The 23,831-nt window shown below is 37.7% G+C and overlaps 2 protein-coding genes across 3 annotated transcripts in view; both read right to left on the bottom strand.

The window, feature by feature from the left end:
* Positions 1-1,590: 1,590 nt before the first annotated feature.
* Positions 1,591-11,451, bottom strand: LOC576297 (ficolin-2). The gene is made up of 4 exons (XM_776619.5): positions 10,516-11,451; positions 3,769-3,914; positions 2,449-2,710; positions 1,591-1,960 (listed from the first exon to the last, which is right to left on the bottom strand). Exons 1-4 carry the CDS (start codon positions 11,057-11,059, stop codon positions 1,707-1,709), a joined length of 1,206 nt encoding a protein of 401 aa, XP_781712.2. The 5' UTR covers positions 11,060-11,451; the 3' UTR covers positions 1,591-1,706.
* A 7,414-nt stretch (positions 11,452-18,865) lies between these two features.
* Positions 18,866-23,831, bottom strand: part of LOC100888543 (glycoprotein-N-acetylgalactosamine 3-beta-galactosyltransferase 1) — a 23,052-nt gene continuing 18,086 nt past the window's right edge. For both annotated transcript variants that reach the window (XM_003723468.3, XM_030990079.1), the window contains exon 3: positions 18,866-19,497. In XM_003723468.3, coding sequence (XP_003723516.2) covers positions 19,351-19,497 — 147 coding nt within the window. In that variant the 3' untranslated portion in view covers positions 18,866-19,350. The remainder of the gene's footprint in view (positions 19,498-23,831) is intronic.

The raw sequence follows: 23,831 nt of genomic DNA, 5'->3' as shown, positions 1-23,831 counted from the left end.
TCAGAATTAACATTTGTCACGGAACTATTTTAATCTTTGAAATTAAGACACATTTAATTTACACATGTCGCTGTACATGAAACTGGAAGTGAAAAATACCGTGTATTATATTAATATGAGGATTTGAAAATTGACATTGTATTTAAGTGTAAAGTTATAAATATAATACCTAATATTGTTGGTAAAGGCCTCAAAGATCTTAACAAATGTATTTCATCACGCAACGTATGTTTGTCACAGGCCTTATTCTAGATAATGAAATACAGAAATTTATTTAGTTTCGTAAACTTGGCAATAACTGAACATCTCTAAATATATCTCATGAAAGTTTTTAGTTGTTTTTGACGTGATGTACATATCAAGCTCTCGTCCCGATGCCCGTTGCATTGCCCGAGGTGTCATTTCGATTTCGTCATTAATACCTGTGCTAAACAAACATGCGAAAGGCAATGTTGTACTGTTGAATATTGCATGAACCTTGTTGCGTCAAAGGATGCGCCAGTTGCTGACGCAGTTCTACGTCAGACGAATGACGCCTCGTGTGCAATGTGTGTAAGACAATATATTTCTAAAAATTTCTTCCACCTTAAAGATACTATGTCCCTTTTGCAGCAAACCTCAAATTCTGTAGAACTTTGCAGGAATTATGAATATGTCATGTATGTCCTATCTGTGAAATTTAAACATTAGCAGTGTCCTAATATTCAAATTATGCAAGGAAACCCGTTTACATGCTAGACTTCAATGTCAGACACTATTGTCAGTATTGAGTGACTGACTGGCTTTTTCTTCTTCTTTGGTAATAATATACATAAAATGAGCTGTAAAGGATTTGTCTACACCAATAACCCACTTCTTGTAATGGCCATAATTAAACTGATTGAATCTTTGCGCAGCATAAAACGTACGAGCATGCGGTACAGTTTTCTGAAAATCAAGACTATCAATTATTGGCTCTATAGCTCCTAAGTCGATTTGACAACTAATAGTCGTTATTTTCCCACTTAAAGACATTTTCAAGCCTCATTTTTTTAAGGGGAGTTCTAAATTAGTATTATCTTTCAAATGCCATTGGAATTTAACCTTTTCATTTTTTTGGCATGCAAAAGGGACATAGTACCTTTAACTACGACCTCTTGCAGAACATGAAAAGGCTAAACATTTGTTGGAATTATTCTATGAATACGTTATTCCCAATTCACACGAGGCGTTATTTTAATTGCGCCATTCGAAGACATTCACGCATATAAATGCTCAAAACATGTCCAGGGCAATCTCCGGTCACATACGTAACTCTTTAAAGCAGGTTCTGGTGTATCTAGGATCTACTTTAGTGGCCGCCCTAGCGCAAGGTTTCATATTTGTTTGAAATCAACTTTCGACGAAAAGCTGGCATATAAGGTGCACAGAGAACATTAAAATGTGTGTGACAACGCTGTCGTTATCTGAAGGGTCTCATTGTTCACTTGTTACTGTGGTATGAATTATTTTTAATTTAACAATCAGTTTGCGGGTGAATGGTTGTAGTAGGATAATAATGCTTCGTGTTCAATAGGCTTTAGATATTTTGGAGTTGCGTTTTCCCATTCCTTTTGTCCAAAAGGCTCCAGCTTCAATACTTATTCAATTTTGTACGTATATTGACGCATTGTCTATTTTGTGCATGAAATGTCATCCGTTCTATTCGATAGTTCCTAGTCTAGAAGTCAGTCGGCTGGTCTAATTTTCATTTCCGTGCGTTTGAGAGAGTAGTAATAGCCGTGCCATTGATACCAGACGATCCCCGTACCGTAACTCTCCGATATCCCTCGTAGGTACTCGCCGTTGAGGGAGGCATAGTAGCAGGAGTTGAACCACCATGCACCATGGTATTCACGGGCGCAGTTCTTGCTCGACCAGTTGTCGTTGTCGCGGTCTTTGGTAGTGAATGGCTGGCCGCTATGCGTCGTGAATGCATCACCTGATGAAGACGACGACGATGACGATGGAGATGATGACGAAGACGGAGATGATGACGTAGATGGTGATAATAATGATGGTGATGATGACGATGATGAAACACAAGAGAATGGAAAGAAAAAAAAAGATAATGGATAGACAATGTTACTAAATACAATACATTGGTGTCCATGCAACCTCGAAATAAAGTACAAATAATGACAAGGACCAAAGCATGAGTGCATTATCCAGCAATGGATAAGCTTGCACACCCCCCCCCCCCCCCGCCCCCCCCCCCCCGGATCCGCATTAGGTAGTTTAGGTCACCAAGGTGGACCAACCCGACATTTCCATTATGAAAATCAATTTGCTTTCCCCGTGAAACAAGGCAGTATGTTTAAAGTTATTCCACCTTTATCGATGTTGTCTTTTGCTTTCTGAACTGAAGTAAACTTCTTAACTAAACATAATTACACTTAAAAGAGGTATTTACGACTCCTTGAAACCTACCGGCTGTGCCATGGTACGAGCTGACCGTCACCCTATAATCCTCGTTGACGTCTGCTACCCTAAAGACACGGTACTCGGCGAACACGGTCTCGTGGTCGAAATCTTCCAGATCTATTCTCAGATGGTACTCGTCTTGGGAGGTGAGACGGTGAATCTGGTCGTTCCCGAGCCAGAACTCACCAGTTAGTGACCCGAAGCCGCGTCGGTAGGTAGCATAGCTTCGGAAGAAATCAACCGACCCATCCTGTCGCTTTTGCAGAACCTGACGCAAGATGTGGTACACAAGATTATTTATCATATTTTGTATCAATTGAATACTCAAACAAGCATACGATATCATACACAATACAGATTGGCATTCAGTTTTATTCAATGATCGATGAACCATGGATTCTCTATCAGGGGAGAGGATATTAATTTTTCTGCCTCTACTATGAATAATAATAATAATAGTTCAGTTCTTGTATAGCGCATAATACGTTATGAAATAACATCTCTATGCGCTTCCAAAGAACTTTGGACTTTATTACCCTAGCTTTAGCTCCGGCAGCCTTATCAGCCTTATCCTAATCCTACCAGGTACCCATTTACCTCACCTGGGTTGAGTGTGGCAAATGTAGATCAATGTCTTGCCAAAAGGACATTAGTGGACTCGAACCGCGGACCTTGTGATCGATAGTCCGGTGACGTATCCACTCGACCACAACACCTCTACAAATTATTAACCAATACATGACCAAGCTTTAAAGAAGCCTGTATCCCTTTTGTTTTGACAATGGTATTGTCTGCAAATAGAAATATCGGAAGAATATTTTCCCATATAGATTTACCACTTTACATGTTTCCGGCGATGCGTCAGTCTTCGCCTCCCCAACAAAATATAGCAGTGACGCCATTTTCACTCATATAAGAACCTTTACCTAGAATTTAATAGGTCCCGTGCTAGTTCTCCCGACTTTGTGCAAAATGTTATAAACCGTTGTATGTTAGTTAGAAGTAACAGATTATTATGACATGGTGAACAAAATAGCTAAATACCTTATATATACTACTTAGGCTGAAATCCATGACATAAAAAATTGTAGATCTGGTAGTCTTACTGCATCAGGGTCCTGTTCCATAAGACTTGTTATTACAACTGTCAAAGATCATATATCAGGATTGTAGTAGTTCATACTAATTATCATGTTCTTGATAACAAGTTTTATGAAACAGGACCCAGATGCCACTTGCCACTAGCGCCACTAAGATTTTTAAAGTGTGGAGGGGGTGGGGGGGGGGGGGTTAAACTCGAAAACAACATGGTGCCAGGGTACCTACCGTCCAGCCCCCTCCGTCTGTATCCATATCACAGTAGACCTGGAACGGTCTACCAGAGTCCAGAGTTTGTATGGTATACACCCCACTGTTTGTAGCCCCTCGTGATAAAACCTCGGAGCAATCCTTAGGCAATGATAATATTGAACCTGCAAAGAAAATATAGAAGAGAACAAAATGTTAAGTTAGGTGATTACATTTTATTATTATTCTAAAGTCAAAATGATATTCATTGAACACCGTGTTCGTGGTATTATGAACTGCATACATTAATTGTTGCTAGGTAGGGCAAACAAGGCTTGTCCTACCTAACAACACGTAATTTTTGCAATTCGCATTCTGACTTTCGGAATACAATTATTCATAACAGGTGAATGAAATAATTTGTAACGAGGCACCTTACAAAGATTTGTGCAGTAAATATGATTACATTTAGAAAATTGCCAATTGCCAAGCTGCAAATTGCACAATTAAGTTGATGCACTTCTGGGGTGAAGATTTGTTAACTGCTTTATTTTAGTGTTTTGAATGAATGAGTTACAACTGTTTATTTATGTATTTTTCACCAAATATAACTTTTATCTTCTCATCTATGGTTTTCTCTCATCGAAAAGTAAAGGTTTTGTTACTGAATTAGGAAAGTCTTTCCAACTAAAGATTGATGCATGACACATGTACACCTTCGTCTGGTACGTCACATTTTCAAGGAAAATCGCCTCGCCCATGTCATGCTAAAAGGCATTGCATCATGCAAAGAATATCTTTATGTATCTTGTCCAATTTCGTAAGGAATATTATACATCAGACGGCAGGAATACATATCATTTGTCAAAATAACTTTACATTCTTTGCATATTGCTCCGGTTGTCTCATTTTCACTTGCTGGACTATTGCCAGTACAAACGTAGCTAGTTCGACGGCACTACCAAACTGGAATGTTCCCCTATGTTGCAGGGTGTATGCCATTGGGTGAACCGGGTGTGCGGAAATGGTGTGTTGGGGAGGGGAAGTCATGAGAGTGTTCGTGTGTGTGGTAATTGTATGTGTGTCAACAATTAAAGACTAATAATGACAGATGGCTAATCATAAATCTACAATGACGAGTAAACTGTTGATTTACATCACAATCCACAGATAAATGTGCCTTGAACGTATATAGCAGACGGTAATCGGCGGATCAGACGACACTTGATAGTGATTTTGTATGTGAGATTGCTTTGCTAAATATAAAATACAAGAACCTTTTCCATATCTTTGAACTATCATTGATATCTGATAATTAAACAGTTAGTAAAACAAAACTACCAAACTACATAATACAATGAAATACTTGACTTAAAGGTAAAGACCAGTTATGGTCATGAGATTGCATTGTGAAAGAAACGTTGTGGAATCGATCAGAAAAGGTTGATCATCTAGCATCTAGCATCTGCAAGGTTCTGGAATCATCAAAATGATAAGAAATTTGGCCCATTCTTCGTAAAGTTACAAGCACTATACACAGAAAGATGTATATGGGACTACCCTATATCTCTCACAGACCATGAGAGAAACAAATTTATCAAATATATGAATTAGTAGGCGGTTTCCCGGCAATTTTTTTGTCATCATGTATTAGTCAAAACATATTCTTTCACATGATTGGTAATGAGAGCTTCCATTTCATTTTTTGAAATTGGGGCGTTTCCAATACTGGTCTTTACCTTTAAAGTAGGGGAGTTTGATTGCACCCCTCTGTAAATAATCAAATAGTCCATGGCAATCATGAATATTCATGTTTTTGCTTACCTCGGCAAAATGCTTGCCTATACTAAATGGAAAAATTACGGTGGGGCTTGGCTTAAATAGACAAAATGAACCATTCAGAACTGATCTATGATAATTTATGCTTGTTATCCTTCGTGTGCTTGACCTATAACCTTACAATCGCGTGGCAAATTACGTCCAAAGTTCGACTTGTTTCACATGTGTTATATAGGCAATGGCGAGCTAGCGACCTTTTTTGACCAAATTACGGTGGGTGAACTTTCAAAAGTCAACGGGACATGAGGGTTCCAATGAAAGAGCTAGTGTCAACGTACGTCGGGATGGATGTGCTTTTCGTTTAAACAAAATATGAATTTTTAACGATTTGGGGGGTAAAAGTCCATAGGCTAACATGTTAGGCTGCTGAACTCTGACGGTAGGGGGCGTTGTCCAATGACTATTCGGAGCCATATGGGGTGAGGCTTCCTTTAAATATGTCCGGGTTTGGGCATCACTAAATGAAATACAAAATACACAATAAAAATCAATACAAATACACCCTTGCATATGCGAATCAAATACAGATGTAGTAGGGGCTTCCGGACCCCCATCCTTTGGATTGAATGCTAAGTGAATGAACTGCTATACCACTGCATTATGTAAACCTTCTGATTGATGTGTGCCTGTGTAAGCGTAACTCACTTTGACAATGGCCCTGTTTCATAAAACTTTGTATCCAAAGTTACTCATAAACCAATTAAATGTAAGAATTTCAGTAGCTTATAACAATTATTGATAACAGGTTTTGCGAAACAGGGCCCTAGCTTGAAAGGTCTCAAAAGCTGCACCAATAACATCACTGACCCCTGAAGCACCAGCGGATTTCCATTATTATTTCCGCTTGGTATATATTTCTAGATCAACGACGTGTAAAGATGTTTCATGGTAATAAAAGAGAGCTTCAGTTATCTGACCTCCTAGATATTCATTAGCCAATCAACAAGAGAAAAATAGTATGTCTGTTGAATAACGTAAAGTAGAAAGACCACGTCCTGGTAGCAGTAAGTTAAAAGAAAATTACACAGAAACATATTAGCAGCTTCAAATGGTTGGTCTCGTACTGTTTTCAAATATAACATCAAAGAAAACGGGTGGTAAAGTTTGGGGCGTTATCAAATCTGTATCATTTCAGGGGTTTTAGTTTAATTTGCTACATAATTGTATAACAATTTAAATCGACATGGAGTTAAAAGAGTTAATTCGTGAATAATTCTCTCAAATCACCACGCCCTATCACCTGCTCATACGTATCCAAAATAGCGTACATTCTAATCGTGTCGCAAAGAGTTGCTATAACATTATTCGAGTATTACTTGTTGTTTTCGCTTGAAATCAATAATCACATCGAAGGGGAAGGACCACCACCTCAGGCGCGTCTTCATCATCTCGAGATTGCCAAATAGCCCGTTATTTCTGATTTGGGACATAATCCCGAAGTTACAAATCGCGTCTTCGTTAGCTCTAGATTCGACCTCGAAACTTTAAACTCGACCTTGAGAAATTAGCTCAAGATATTTTGCTCAGCGTTAGCGCATAGTGCGAGTCTACGGTCTGGTGAGGACGCACCGCGCGGACAAAATTAATAGCTGGATATTTTGCCAAATTAGTGGGATATTTTGAAAACTATCCCAAGATATCTTGGGATGACAATCCCGACCAAATATCCCGCTAATTGCTACTTCGGTCTGATGAAGACGCAAATTAGCTGTATAGTTTGTCGATCGGGATAGTTCAAATAGCTGGATACTTGGCAATCTCGAGATAGTGAAAACAGGCCTAGTCTGAATACCACCTCTAACCTGTTATTTACCACAGAGTAATATCTCTTTCGATTAAGCCATTGTTACATTTATATTACCTTCTCAAATTCTCTGTTGGAGTTGCATTTATCCGATTTGTTACTCAGCATGACGTCATATCTATATGATAGTTCAACCACCCTGTCTTTGACAGCAATGGCTTCAAAATTGTAGCTCTAATATGAAGATGTGTAGCGTAATATGCATAAACGTACTAGGCGAGGGGCTGTATACATCCCACGTTATTTAAATTTGAAATTGCGAATATTCTGGCACCCATCAACACATTTTCGGGCAGCAAGGCCGTCTACATTTTAGTTTTTATGTTGTCTTGTATATTCTTTGCTGTAAAATTACATTAAACAAATGCAATTTTCAAAACGTTAAAGGGACTTGGAAACATCGTTCAGATGAGAGAAAATGGTGCTGAGGTATTATAAGGTATTGACTTCAACGCTAGATGTACAATTAAAGATAATCTGAAAGTTTGAGTGAAAACGGACCATTATTGATGATAAAAATTGGGAAAAACTGATCCGATCGATTCCTTAATTCTCCCAACTATATTATTACAATTTAACTACATTTTAGGTGAATGTTAATCGTCACAAAGCAATGAATTGGCTCTTTATACAATTCCAGACATTTAAGTGTTGAAAGATTTTTTTTTAAAGCCCGTCTTATGTCTTATTTTCGAGGGAAAACGGTTGGGAAAATTCAAAAATGGTTGGGAGAATTTACTGTTAATCACTGTTAGAGGGTATTGCACAGTGACGCCTTCAAAGAAAACCATAAATATCTTTGTGGTTTGAGGTATTTGTTAGGATCTTTTGCCTGTCAGAGGGTAAGTACAGTAGAAGGAATATAATAAGTAACATATCATACAAAAATTACACAGTTTTTTTCAACCTTCAACAATGTTACCGAGTCACTTTAATTTCTGACTAATACAAATATTCCAGACAAGAAAGGAACACCCCTTTCCCTACCGGAAGAGGAAACAACGGACGATAAAATGAAATGGTAAAAGGAAAGCCTTGAGGAGATGAAAATAATTTCCTAATATTTGGGGGATACACTCTCTTACAAACCCTTTCCCATTTAGTTACTCTTATCCCTTGCTTTCGCACTGCTAAGTTCTAGTCAAATTAGTACCGCGACCCCCCCCCCCCCCCCTCCCCTCCACCACCACCCCCACCACCACCACGACTATGGACTGGACCTCCACTACGCCACTGAGTACAGTATCCGATCTTTGCCTTTCATATCGTTTGTGGATCAATGTGATAGAGCATGGGATAAATTTCTGAACCACTAATCTATACCTCAAGCGTAATAACTTCCTCCACATAAGGAAATGAGTGTCTGAAAATCAACAATCACTATCACGATTATCTAAGTTTAGAAGTTTGGAGTTTGTTTCACCTTTACATCAAAATCAATTTAGATTCATACAAGCTGAAGAGTATCAAAACATTCAACGCGGTGGATCACATAGAACAAGAATAACGTATGGTAAATAGAAGTAAATGTATCGTACTTATGGTAAATATAAGTAAAGAGTTTTACATAACATATAGATAAGAAAAGCATAGATAACATTTGAGGACCCTAAATTAAAAGCAGAGCCAGTACATGATTAGGCCTTTGTAAAGTTTACATCATAAAGTTTGATTGATGTTTAGTGAAAAGTGGAGGAAGGAAACCTCGGAGTTAGGAAAGGAGAAGAAAAAGGGAAAGAAGAAGACGAAGAAAGAAAAGAAGTAGAAGAGGAGGAGCAACAAGAACCAGAACAACAACAAAAACGATGTAGAAGAAGAAAAGGTAGAAGAGGAAGAAGAGGTACAATAAGAACATCAATAAAAAGATAACAGCAAGACAGGCTACATCATCAAGAACAAGAAATAAAACTGCAGTTATACTTTCAGTAGTAGACTGTATCGTAAGGGGATAAGCGTAATGAGGGGGGTAGGGGGTTCGGACGCCAAACTTTTTAAAATCAATCCTGGATGTATAGCTTATGTTTGATTCATTGGATTAATCGCCTTCACATGTATGTTAATATCATGAAAGAGAGACCCTTAGGGTTGAATGAATATTGTTTGTTTTTATTATGAAGCATTTAGGGATTTAGCCCCACACCTTGTTCTCTCTCTCCCTCTCTCTCTCTCTCTTTCATTCTCTCTCTCTCTCTCTCTCATTCTCTCTATCTCTCTCTCTATCATTCTCTCTATCATTCTCTCTCTCTCTCTCTCTCTCTCTCTCTCTCTCTCTCTTAGAAGTCTTACAAGTCTGCATAACCCCCTTTACTCCCTCCTCCATCTCGCTCTTCTTACAAACCGCCCTGGTTTTTATTCTCATGGTCATGATTTCACCTTCGCTTGATTCTGTACGTGGTGTGAAAATATTATAAATTAACTAAATGTAATTCTTGTGGTTGAAAAACCCATTTCATATAATATTCGTTTACCTGCTAGGTAGATCGAAGTAAATTTGTGCCGTGCATGTTGATTGATAGATCTCCTTTCATAACAATGATGCTGGAATGCATTTAGGTTATAAACGAATAAGATAACAACTTTCTTTTTTAAGGCGGATAGTATATCAGATAAATAATATGAAGGCCGGTGCGGGAAGGACGAAATAACATTTGTATAAAGCCTTGGACTCTCTAAATCCTGATGTTTATAAGCGCTTAAGCTTTGTAATTGTTTTCCATCATAACAAATAGTTCTGCAAAACCAACCGTCCATTTAGCGCTATATGACAGTACGAAATGCAAATAACTTGATGCAAAATGGAAAAAGTACTTTGACCCCATACACACACATAAACCATGAAAACTTTGTTTAACTCTTGCAATTTGTTCTTTTGTTTTTCCTCCCCACCCTCCCCACCCCCCCCCCCCCCCCCCCCAAATAAAAAAAAATGAATGATTGCAAAAGCAATCAGGCTGAAAGGGTTATTTTGTCGCCAAAAGTGTTATGCTTTTTATGATAATAATCCCATTAAGGATAAGCCTAAAGCATCGTTGTTCGCTGTTTAGCAAAAAACTTTTGTTTAACCCTAGGCACACTCCTTAGGTCATTCATGAGACATTATTATAAATGAATACAACATTGGCATAATAGTAGAGAGTGAATACCTGGCACAGGAACCCCTGGTGTCTGGAAGTTCTTGAGAACGGTGGCAAGGTCAACCAAAGCTTCAGCCAAACGCCTGGTTTCATCTTGCGTTCCAGCACGCCTCCATCCTCCGTCCAATCCTCCTCCTCCTCCTGCTCCACCTCCCCCAGACCGACACTCCTGAACAAGCTCCCGCAGCTGCCTGGCCAGGCTCGCCGACTGCTTCTCCTCCTGTGCGTTCGCAGCGTCCCCACTACTTCTGCTGCTGCTGCTGCTGTTGCAATTGCAGTCACATTGTCCTGCTCTTGATATCGGTGCTGGTACAGGAGGCGTCTGGATCGTGATGTGGGGTCTACAAACAAACCTCTCTTGGTTGTCGATGTCACTGTCCTCCTGGTCAACGTCCATTTCACCCGCGGTGATATTAATGGTGTCGTTGCCATCAGTGTCCACCGTGGCCCTGATGGCCGACGTCTCCGAGGCTTCCCCTGTCGCCTCCTCGTTCAGCGCACCACATAGAATCGCGCTTAAAAGGACGATCACGGTGACGATTCTCCTTTCCATGTTTTAAGGCCGTTGAGATTAATGTATGCAGAGACTGAGATGTATAACACTCATCTGATGTATCCAAGTCGATGAACAACAATCAGACGATCGAGCATCTAAGACGCTACACGTTTACGATCCCCGTATGACCCACTAGCACTGAATACTCGTGACTTGCATGATAGATAATGGTTAGAAAGCAGAAGAATAGCCAGAGCAAGCAGTTATGAGAGAAAATGATAGTTTCCAGATCTAGTTCCGATGGACAGATAACAAGTTATCAAGTAGACACGACTGTCTGCATGCATAACACCATATCTCCAATATGGTGCATTGCCCGGTTACTGAGCTGGAAGCTTGTCGGAGCAAAATAGGCCTACACAATGTTGTCCAGACTCTATTAAGGCAGGAAAAGCCACACCGGATATCAGTGCAATTGAAAGTGACATCCCCGGTTCCCTTAGGATCCTGGCTCCCAAACACGTCAGTGAAAACACAACCCTCATGGGAGAAGAAAATTGCGGACGAGATATTGGTCGCCGGTTTGGATATGACGTTTTTTTAATTCACAAAAATAGGCGAGGGAAAAGTAGAAGGGAAAAAATCCGTAATGTGTGCTTGGGAATTACGATTAGATTCACCTGGTTTGCTAACTATACGATAATTGACTCAGAATGTGTCATGTGCAGCGGTCATGGTGGTTTATCTAACCTCCTGTTCTCTGAGTTTAAAGCCCCTCTAAAGACAGTGTTCCGAACCCCAAAATTAGATGCCAAAATTTCACTAAAATTGTATCATAATGTAAAATAGGATGTCATTTAAAACACATTTCAGCAAAGGATTTTCAAAACAAATGTGTTTAAAATAACGATGAAAGAATACAAATTTAGGTTTTCAGCGTACAACAGAAAACTCAAATTATGTATTCTATTATCAATATGTGTCTTCAAACACATTTGGGGGGATCTTTGCAGAAGTGTGTCTTAAATGACATTCTCTTTCACATTATGATACAATTTAGGGAAATGTTGCCATCAAACTGTTGGCGGTTTTGGGGCTCCCAACACTTTAGAGGGGCTTTAAAAGTTGTCGAGCCATGTGCAATATCATGGAGTTACTAGCACAGAGCAGTATAATATCTTTCAAGACGTCCTTAATTGATAAATTGTTAGAGTTATCGAGGCTCCGCACCGTCTGAAATCATAATGATGAAATGCAATTTTACGAATATGTGCTGGTCATGGACGTCGGTTATAGAGGCATGATTATGATTAAATATTATTAAGGAGGGGATATAAGAGGTCATACCCCCCCCCCCCCCCCCCCCATCCGTTGGGAAGCCTCGGCCCACTCCCATTGTCAAGATATATTTTTTCCTCCTGCCTATTAAAGGTTTGTCCTAAGTTATGATTTACATGATTTTCGTTCTGCGCCCAATATAACATTCTGTATTCCTGCCTAGCTGCTCCCCCCACTCCCCCTACGCCCGCACCCCTCTGATTTTTAATTACATGGTGTCACAACTGATTACTTTCAGCTAAACTTCCAAGAGTGAATTTCAACGAAGCAGCATTTACTCTATTTTAACACTGCTGTTCTGGTTTATGTTTGTTTTATCTCCGCTCCTCCTCTTCCTTCTCCTCCTTCTCCTCCTCATTCTATCCACCCTTCTTCTACTCCTCTCACCCCTCCTCCTCTTCCTTTCCTCCTTCTTCCCCTCCTTTTCCCCCTATACGGTACCTTTGACCATTTCTCTTTTTTTCGGGGGGGGGGGTACTATAGTTTGGGAAATCGTTGGACTTTTAGGTAATCACAGTGATGATGGACATGAACAACAATTCACCCGAAACTTTAGAAACGGAAACTATAGGAAGTGGTGTCTGAGGGCAGTGGCTTAGCTTTGAGACGGTTCAGGAGAGGGGGGGGGGCGCATTGTTCTTATAAATTGACAGAAATATGACGGAGTGTAACCAAAGGGGGTCATGCCATCTTCTTCACAAGTTCTTCTTTTTCTTCTTAATATTCCCTCCCTTTCTCAATCTCTCTCTCTCTCTCTCTCTCCTCCCTACATTCTCTATCTTTCTCTCTCTCACACTCTCTCTCTCTCTTTCTCTCTCTCACTCTCACTCTCTCTCTCTCTCTCTCTCTCTTTCCCCTCTCCCCCTCTCTCTCTCTCTCTCTCTCTCTGTGTTTAATGTTGTATTACTGTGACATATTGTTCCCGTCGTCGATTTGGTAGAACGTATTCTTATAGTGCAATGCCCCGTGGCTAAGCCATTGTAAGGGTCATTGACAGGGACTCGGGCATATATAGATTAGAGGCTAAACTCTATTTATTTGGGCTGCGCGAGGCTCGGTTTAAACAAGTATTTTTGTCCACAAACGTCCTCGACACGAGTTCTGTACAGTATCTGTGATTTATAAAATTCTTCTCTCAACAAATTTACGACTTTTACAAAGAGATGAGCTGATGTTAGATCAAAAGATTCTCCCCTACTCTTGTCTTTATTCTCCTTCAATCCGCTTGCCTGGACACCATATGCCTCATTGCAGGGAAGGATTCGTTTGTTTGTTTGTTTGTTTGTTTGTACGTTCTGAAGGTGCCCACCCCCTATGTTTAACCGCTCCTGGACACGCCACTTTATAGGGCAAAACGGTAAAATTAGACAATGTTATTTTCAGCACAGTGTCAGCAATGTATGTTGTGTCTGCTGATACATGTGAGTCATCTGTGAATATGAAGGATTCGACGCGACTAACAATTGTTTACCGTGTGTTAACTGAATTTGAGTTTCTAAATAGCGCCACCTCACGGTTTCCTTTGCCACGTCGATGTTAAAATGAACACTGTAAGCGTTTGCGGATTTTGCTAAACCAATGAGATACCAGCAATATCTCTTTGGCTAAATTAAACTAAAACTATTTCAACTCGCTTTGTGCCCGGGCTTTGTGTGAGCGATATAAGGTGTTGAAAGGACGTACTCGAGGGTTGACACAATGGTGGATTGGAAAAACAAAACATAAGAAGTTGGTGAATGTGATCCTAAACAGAATTATATAACACGTGTGCACATAATGTAAATTAATAAATGTATAAGAGTTTGATATATTTTGAAGAGGTTGTTTGTCATAGCTAAATCCATTCTTATTTTTGATTTGTTACTGTCTATACTAAAAGTAGTGTATTAACCCCCCCCCCCTCCCCCTAACAAAAAGGACCAAAATAGTGAAAATATTTCAGGTATTTGTTTTGCATTTTCGTGTTTTTTTTAAATGAAATTTGCCGGGAAGATTTATGATATAAATTTACATACTGTAGAAGATTTTTTTTGTAATGCCAATAGATTTCCTCTTCTTTTCTCCCTTTTCTTTATCTCCCTTTCTTTTCTTTTTTTTGGTATTGCTAGTATTCTTGATTTTTGATGTAAATTATGTATCAACTTCATTGTTATTTTGTATATTTTGTGAGGATTAATTTTAACGAGCCATTATTTGATGTGCTTTTTCATGATCCTTCCACTTCTGATTATAATATATGTTTGTATATAAATTTGCTTTTTTTTCATCTTGACGTGGAAATACATTTTGAAGAAAAAAGAATCAATACAAATTATGAGAAATATAAACAAAAAGATTTACAAGAATTAAAAAAAATGCTTAAAATTATTGATATAACTTTTGACAAGGAAGAAAAGGTCACAAGAATTTTCGGGAGCACGTGTGGACACAGACATCAAGACACTTCAGAATGAATGGCATTTTTCATTTTATTATATCGAATTGTATATTACCCCATGATATCTATAACTTGACTAATTTCCAAAAAATATATACATCCTGTATCCACTCGAAAGATATTTGAGTAAATTTGAAATTTCAGTCGATAAATAAACAAAACATACACATGGTAGAATATTTTTAATAAAATAGTTGTAAAATGTGGCTGTTAGATATAGGTAAATGTAGTACTGGTCGATCAAACCATAGGAAACCGCAAAAGACCCGGCTAAACTAAAGTAAGTGATTGTAGTAACATAATTGATACATCAAACATAACAAACAATACACTGGTTTACTAAAAATGTTTTCACGAAGTGACGGTAGTGAAAAAAAATTGCAATCACTTTGCGTTACGATTTTCCTCACTACCGTCACTTCGTGAAAACAAGGACGTTGTCACACTACTCATTCTTGATAATTACAATATTTGTAACAGGTAAATGAAATAAGTTGTACCATATGGCCCAAATAAAGATATATATATATATATATATATATATATATGTGTGTATATATATTAAATTTGATTACATTACGAAAATAGTATATTTGCAATTATAGCATTTGAAATGAACACTCAAACTTCTAAAATATAATTGACAGATGATTTCATATGATTAATAAAATCAGAATATCAATGGTTTTTAAACTAAATCAGCTCAGCATCGCAGTGTCGTGCCAGTGGTGCGATAGCCTACGATTTTTACAGAAGCCAACACTCTGGGTGTTAGTCTTATCATTAGGCCTATACAACAACAAAAAAGATGTTGTATTGCCATTTAGGTGCCAAAACATGGGTCGGTCGGTCAGAATTTTTTATATTTTTTTTTATAACTCCCTCTTTGGGCTTATATTTCTCAGTTTTGAATGCTTCAATACACATTTTCCCCCAAAATACGGTTTTAAAAAAAAAGCCAGCTGTAGATTTCAAGATTTTGGGGTCGGTCGCAAAGGGCAATACAACATCTTTTTTGTTTAGGCCCCTAAACTTCAAGGTCACTTACACATGATATATTGTGACACTTTCAAGGCTACTTATTATTTCAAGTTCATGTATATACAAACGGCAACAGCTTCAATATTAAATGTAAGTTCTTCTCACTTAAATCATTGGTCGGTCCGGAAACAATAATATTTGCCCATTGTTGTATACTATTCAACATTTTCCATAACGATGAATATACATTGTAATGTAATTTTCAGGAAAACCGTACTTGTCATTTGTTATATTTGTTCTATGATACTGAAGCAAATCGTTACGCTTATGGATAGGAATGTGAATGACGTGTCGAATAATAACATCTCTCCTGAATGCCATTGCCTGTCAGGCATATATCATAACATACAGTCATGTTGAGTACATACATGTATATGTGGCTTTGAAACTATTTCCTGTTTGTAGGTTTTTATCTTGTAATTTATCTTAATTTATCCAGTATGTCCATGTAGTGTTGATTCTTTTTTTTTACTGTAGGTTATATTATGATGAACTCTATTTATGTTCCAGTCTTTCCAGATTCATTTTCAATAATAATATATACACATGCTGTTGTTGCAATATCATCTATAACATTCTGTTCATAATGTTTATTTTGGAAGCCTACCAGTACTTTGCTTATTAAAATTCACACTGTATTATTACATATTTGTTCAAATCCTTTGCATGCCTGCTCTTGATCAGGATGATGCCTACATGTACCTTGCCAGTTATACTCAATTTCATAGAATAATATCTTGAATGCTATGTTCATTTCATGCAACTTATGTAATAATGGTTTTTAGGATTATATTTGTGCTGAATGTTCTGAATTGAGGAGGTATAAATTTTTTGTAAATTGTAGCATTTTTTAATATTTTCTTTAAATCATTTTTTAAATTAACTTTTTTATATTCAATTTTTATTCCACCTTATTTTGTTATCTTCCATCTTTTAACATATGCAATATTTTATGTAAAGAATTTTTAATTATGTACTGGAAGTAGCATGTGTGGGGGCACATGCCTCCGGGCAACAGTGATGAACTTCACTTTTGTGCACCCTGACCCACTTGCTGCTCCCTTATCTCTTTGTTAATCCTTATTATGTACTTGTCTCTTGCTATGCTGTATTGTATTTGTGCTTTTTATATATGAATGGTCGAATAAATAATAATAATAATAATAATAATAATGTAAAAAAAATTATTAACATGCATACACTATTACCAGCAAGAAAGTTTTTCAACAAAGTATTCAGAATTTGAACATTATCGTCAGGACAGATTATAAGATGCTTTCAAGCATGCCCAACACTCTTAGTTAGACTGTAACAGTTGTCTTCTAAAGTTTTCATATATATGTTAATTTAAAAGAGGTCAATAATCATTATGAAAACACCACCTCCGTTAGGTTGACACATCAATATATATTGTGCACACATGTAACAATTTGAAAATATTTTTTCTTAGGGGGACAGGGGGCAATCCAGAAAGGGACCGATATGTGAAAATTTGGGTACTGGCCCATGGGCTGTGGCCTAAAATGGAGGTTTACTGATAGGTCGCTTCACATAAAGGGCATACGTAGTCCTTCTTTGTGGATACGTTTTGGGGCGTAACACAAAGTAGGTGGAGCCAACGTCCACATACGTCAAACCTCACCCATGGAGGTTTTGTGTCTGTGTCCTTCCCTGGCTTTTCACACACCACATATATTTCCTCATGTCTTTTCAGAGATGCCCCACCTTCCGAGGATCTATTTCCTTGGACACAGCTAGAGCGTTCTGCAATTGAGAGCAAAATGTGCAAGTCAGGGGCGGCGATCCCGGGGGGGGGACACTTCCCCCCTCAATTTTTGTAGGGGGGATCTGAAGGGCCCAAGAGTGCAGCGTTTAGACTAATACAAATGCAAAAAAAATCTCACACGGTCGCTACGCTCCCTCGCATAATATCCTTCAAAATGTACGAGTAAATATTGTAGAAAAATATGTATATGTTGGTATCACGTAGGCACAGTTTACACTGTATGTTCACAAGATTAAGATTTATAGAAATAGATCTGTGATACAAAAATGAATATTCAGCTTGCTCTTTTAAAAAAATCCTTTCCTGCCTACTTACTAACATTTACCTAATAAATATTTACAACCCTTCGGACTGCAAACTAAAGATACCGGCAAAGTAAAATTGAGGTGTGTAAAGATTATTTTGCTTGTTTTTATACTATGGTTTTGCTAAAGAATGTAATTTTGTAATAAAACAAACCTGTGAGGGGGTAGCATAGCGCTATATAATAAGACTTATCATATAGCTCTATGGGGGTAGTCACTTCCGTCACCTCCTCCCCTTTTACTGGCGTACTGATAGGGGGACCAGTAACATCCCCCCCCCCCTTCCCAATAAAATCAAACATGGTTTATTTCTAATTTGATACCAGCAATTTACAAATGTTGCTAAAATGGCATTTTTTCCCCCTGGGCTCCCGGGGCTCCCCCCTCCCCCTCCCCCCCCCCCCCTGGACCCCACCGAGGGCCATTAGGCGGGCCCGTAGATGCTCATCAGCCTGGTCGTAATGTGATGCTTAAAACCCTTGAGCTTCTGGGGGCGCCGCCCTCTAGACCTCACTCCAAATTAGTGACCTACCAGTATCACAAATAATGTATCAAAATATGCTCATCTGACCGTTTAGCCACTTCAGTCAAATATACTGTTCAAACGACTAGAGACAGAGTCTAGCATTACCCTTAGCAGTTTTGTTGGATATGGGCACTGTACATGCATGTGTACATATTCGTTATTTGTTTCAGGTTAAATCTATCCTCTCTTCTCTTTCATTATGTATTTCTATGTTCTCCTTCAATCTATCCTCTTCTCTTTTGTCATGTATTTCTTTCTTTTTTTCCCCTTCAATCTGTCCTTTTCTCCTTCGTCATCTATTTCTTTGTTTTAATCTGATAGATTCCCCCTCTCCTTCTTTGTATTAGTCTAGATCTATGATCCTCTTAGCTCCTCAATTATATATTTCTATGTTCTTCCTTTGACTTATCCTCTTCTCTTTCCTTATGTATTTCCTTGTGTTAGTCCTTCTCCTTATCCTCTCCACTATATCCTTGTTTTCTCCTTTCTATCATCTTCTCTTCCCTGGGTGTACGTGCTTGCGCATATTATAGTGCGCTGACGACTTAGACTCTTATACCAGAGCACTTCTTGGAGTTTTTTCGCGAAAATGGCTAAACAGTTGTGTAAAAAAAAAATATGCGCATCCGGGCTGCGTTGGTTATCTAGACAGGCTATTTCACACACATACTTTACCGCAATATTTCATTAGTCTTTTAAAACGTATCTAGGACAATATCATAAAGAACTGATTTTCATGACGGTTATTGCTATTGATGAATATCTTGCATTAAATCCAAGGGCAAAAGAGAAGGCTTTATTTTTGTTAAATGACCGGACTCACACCCTTTTCCCCCTTTATTTCTGGTCAGGCACCTGGCATATATTTGAGAGTTATTGGGCCATACTGATTGTGGCGAAAGGTCGCAGACGTCATCACCTCAGTCCAAGAATCGATGATGTGCACGTGTAGTTACCTATCCCAAACGGACGAAGATGGTAGACTGCATACTCCAGGGTGTACATCTCTGCAATATCTACATTCTGGAACAAGATTGGATACTCCTGGCAACACCTGTCATCCTGCAAAAAAAAATGAAATGAAAATGGTAGGGAAGCTACATCTTTCGAGTGTATCCCTATACATGTGTATTTTCCTCTTTTTGTGGAAGTTTTGAAGTTTAAAATTGAAACACGCGATGAAAACTAGATCGAGGATGTTTGAAGAAAAAAAAACAGTTTCTTCATGTAAGCGTGAAAACGTACAAGTATGTATGTTGACATCTACAGGTAGGCCTGCATATCCATCAGTAAGAAAGACCGCGTTTTAATGTGTATAGTTTTCAGAATCAATCAATTAGATAAACGTATCAAATTAATGCATGAATGAATAAGTAAACATACGTTCATTAATATATAATAAAAACGATATGCATTGTATATGATATATATAGAGAGAGAGAGGGGGGGGGAGAGAGGGGAGACGCTGGATACAAAATGATTGATTAGATTAGATTATACACTAAACATGTTAGTAGAATCAAAAACTTTCTCGTCATTTAAGGTAACACGCAGCTTTAATTAAATTAACTCAAAGAAATAAGTTCAACAAAACTAGATTTGCAGCCATTGCTGAACATGTACTTTTGTAGAAAACACATACAGTTGTAATTTCACATTTAATGAAATATCTCGACGTTTGCATAAATCTTTACTATATAGATAAGACTTATAATTTTTAATAATGATTTTAACACACAGCCTACATTATATGACAGGACTTCAAACCTTAAAACAAACAGTAGGCCTCTACAATTATTTAACGATAAAGTAATATTAAGCCATTTTAGTACCGAAATCAAATTGAATGCATATGTCTTTGTAATATTTCGTTCAGTGCTGAGTCCGAATGCAAAATACATTTTCATAATGTAATCAATCTAATGCACAAATTTTTGTTAAAGGTGAAATTAAAAAAAAAAAAAAATCACAAATATGTCAATTAATGTATCACTAGAAACTGGTAAGCTAACAGATGGCCTTCGTACAAGTTTTAGGTCAACTACATATCGGGTGATTTATAAAAATACAAATACAACCAACTCCATAGCAGCTGGGATATACGAGAGATTCGCCGGAAAAATAACGATGTTTTAATGCCGTCACTATATGGACCAATACTGCCCAAGCAGACGACATCCCATACAGAATGAACATAATTGCAAAGCTATTATAAATTGTCAAATTATAATGAGTTTAGTGTATATAAATGTAATGGCATGTCAAACCATTCAAAAGTGGATATGACCCGATTCTGATAACTGAAATATTTTGCTTGTAAATACACAGGTTAGGGGTAAATTAACAATCAAAGAAACCAGACTTTCAAATTGAAAACCCCCCGGCATGATACTAACGACGGCATTTGTTTCCTATTGGAACGCTGAACATACCGCGGTGTGTGCAGCTCAATATACAATTTTGTTTACAAGCGACAGATTCCTTTATTTTTGTATCGCTGCATTTGTCATCAAAATAAAACCATGCGCGGCGTTTAGAGTGAGGCAATAGATTATACATTTAGCCTGACGGTAGTGAAGTAAGAGAAAGAACTCAAGAGAAGATGAAAACACAGGCACTGAAAATGTGTGAGATGTCATGGGACATCGTCTGCTTGTGCAAATCATGTCCATACTGTGATCTCACACAATTTTCTCAGCAGCGTTCGGAGAGCTCTTCAGGTGCTATGCCGGGGCTGTATTTAAGCATTTTGTAATTTATAATAATCATTACTTCGAATGTTTCCAAGCATTGAATTTTGATAACCTTGTCGAATCAAAGTTTCAACTTTGCAATAATGAACATAAAATTAGTTATTAAATTCAATGAATATCTACTTTAAGTGACTCGTTACAAATTATTGCATCCACCAATAATAGGCCATTTTCGTAATGTAAGCAAATATAATGCATACGTCTTTGTGAAGTGCCTCAATACAGATTATTTCATTCACCTAATAAGAATAATAGTATTTCAATAGACAGAATCCAAACTGCATACATTAGTTGTTGTCAGGTTGGACAAGCATTATGGCTTGACCTACCTAGCAACACTTAATATATGCAGTTGCATTCTGACTATTGAAATACTATTATTCCTATCAGGTGAATGAAATAATTTGTATTGAGGCACTTCACAAACACTTATGCATTAAATTTGGTTACATTACGAAAATGGCCTATTGTTGCTAGATATTACAAACATTGTGGCTTGTCCTACCTAACTCGTAATGTATGCAATTCACATTCTGACTATTTATTGAAATACAATTATTCGTCCCAACTAACAGGTGAATGTAATCATTTGTAACGAGGCTATGGGGGGGGGGTGAATGAATAGATCATCCCCCCTGATGAATAGGTATCACTTACGGATCGACACCCATGAACGAGGCACTAACAAAGATTTGTGCATTAAATTTGAATACAATTTTCTAAAACGGCCTATCGCAAACCGGTACATAACGTGTTGTTCGGTAGGGCAAGCCAAAAAGTTTGTCCTACCTAAATGTACATGTAGCAACAACTAACGAATGTAATTAAAATTCTGACTACCGAGATACATTTATTCGGAACAGGTGAATGAAATAATTTGTTTCGAGGTCCTTCACAAACACATGTACATGTATGCATAGATTTGGTTACAATACGTAAATGGTCTATTGTGAGCCGGGATTGTGAGGTCACAATAATATTGTGCAGTTTTCATAGACGAAGAAAAGAGATCTCAGACGTATACCTGAGAAATATACGCGGAAAACAACATTTTCTGAGATTTGTTTCTCCAAACTAGTAAAGCTTTCATAATTATGATCTTGTCACTCATTTGGAATTGTAACTTGTATAATATACATTTTGTTACCCAAATATTGTGTGTCCGGACAGTGTATCGTCACTATCGTGTGTATCGGGACAGTTGAGTTAATTCGAAAAAGGTTACAAGCAATATTTCATAAATCTTCTAAGGCTTATGTTGGGCAACATTATAAAGGACAATAATCATGGGGTTAGTGCTATTTGATGAATTTTTTCGTTCATTCTGAAGGCAAACGAGAAGGCCATATTTTTGTTAGAGGGATAGTTGAGTTCTTGTTTCAGACCGCAAATGCCTCCAAAGTGCATGGTTATTGCTCTCATTCTTATTTATGACATTTCTAGTGCTCTTTTAGGACCTAAATTTGCTATGAAGGTAATCTTAGACCCCAAAATGTGTGAAATCTAACCAATACGATCATCAAACAAATTCAGCTCCATTTTCAAAAAATACTGTGACCTTTAATTAATTAATTAATAATAAAAATACACGGGTCAGCTGTTTTTGCCGGCTGTTGTTATCCCAGCAGCCAAGTCACCTCAAGCTTCCCAGCCAAATAATTTCAGATTAATAGCCCTCACTGGTTATGAAATGTTTTGCAATGGTTGTACTGCAATTCTTCTTCCCTAGTGTGTTAAAGGATCTTGATGTTATGCAATTTGTATACCAACCAAAGAAATGTGTAAACGATGCCATACTTTCACTTATTTATTTTGTCTCACAACACACTGATAAAGCTGGTTGCTATGTACGGATTTTATTTATCGATTTTTCGTCCGCTTTTAATACGATTCAAAACCACATGTTGGTTCATAAGCTGAAACAAATGAACATTAGATCTTCTTTAATTTTATGGATACAGAATTTCTTGTCAAATCTTACACAAAAGGTAAAAGTACAAAATGAGTTGTCTGATTTGATAACAGTATAAACGGCTCGCCCCAGGGATGTGTGCTATCGGCACCTTTGTTTACTATACCAATGACTGCTTAGCTACAAAAGACGGCGTTAAACTTGTAAAATATGCCGATGATACGGCGATAGTGGGTCTCACAAGTAAAGATGACGTAAATTATCGATAGGAGGTGAACAAGTTTGAAGAGTGGTGCAACCAAATTTTCTTCAACTTAATACTTCCAAAACGAAGGAAATGGTTGTTGATTTCAGAACGTCCAGACGTTCAGTTGTATTGCCTATCACGATAAAAGAAGAAAATATAGATATTGTCGAGACATACAAGTACCTATAGGACCGTAATTGATCATAGGCTGATCAGTGCAGTGTAAGTCCGTTCTTTCAAAGGCTCAACAAAGGATGTATTTTTTAAGAAAACTTAATTCGTTTCATGTAGATAAGACTATTCTTACTTTGTTCTACCAATTTTTGATCAAACAAAGATGATTTTGTCAATTAAATTGTATGTTCTTTCAAATTTGACCCTCAGTTTTTCATTATCTCACAAAAAATATTATATGTAGCGCCCTCTGCAACAAAACACATCTATCCATTTGAGTGTCTAGACACCCCCCCCCCCCCCCCATCAT

Source organism: Strongylocentrotus purpuratus, unplaced genomic scaffold (genome assembly GCF_000002235.5).
Source record: "Strongylocentrotus purpuratus isolate Spur 01 unplaced genomic scaffold, Spur_5.0 spur5_scaffold_19, whole genome shotgun sequence".
In the NCBI taxonomy this organism is placed as follows: domain Eukaryota; kingdom Metazoa; phylum Echinodermata; class Echinoidea; order Camarodonta; family Strongylocentrotidae; genus Strongylocentrotus; species Strongylocentrotus purpuratus.
This window is presented reverse-complemented; position numbering and strand designations above follow the sequence as displayed.

Excerpts from the sequence above, each read along its gene's own strand:
- LOC576297 (XM_776619.5), bottom strand. The coding sequence starts at position 11,059 with ATGGAAAGGAGAATCGTCACCGTGATCGTCCTTTTAAGCGCGATTCTA. Across the intron at positions 2,711-3,768 it reads CAGACGGAGGGGGCTGGACG|GTTCTGCAAAAGCGACAGGA; the intron begins GTAGGTACCCTG and ends ATCTTGCGTCAG. Across the intron at positions 1,961-2,448 it reads CTCGTACCATGGCACAGCCG|GTGATGCATTCACGACGCAT; the intron begins GTAGGTTTCAAG and ends CGTCTTCATCAG.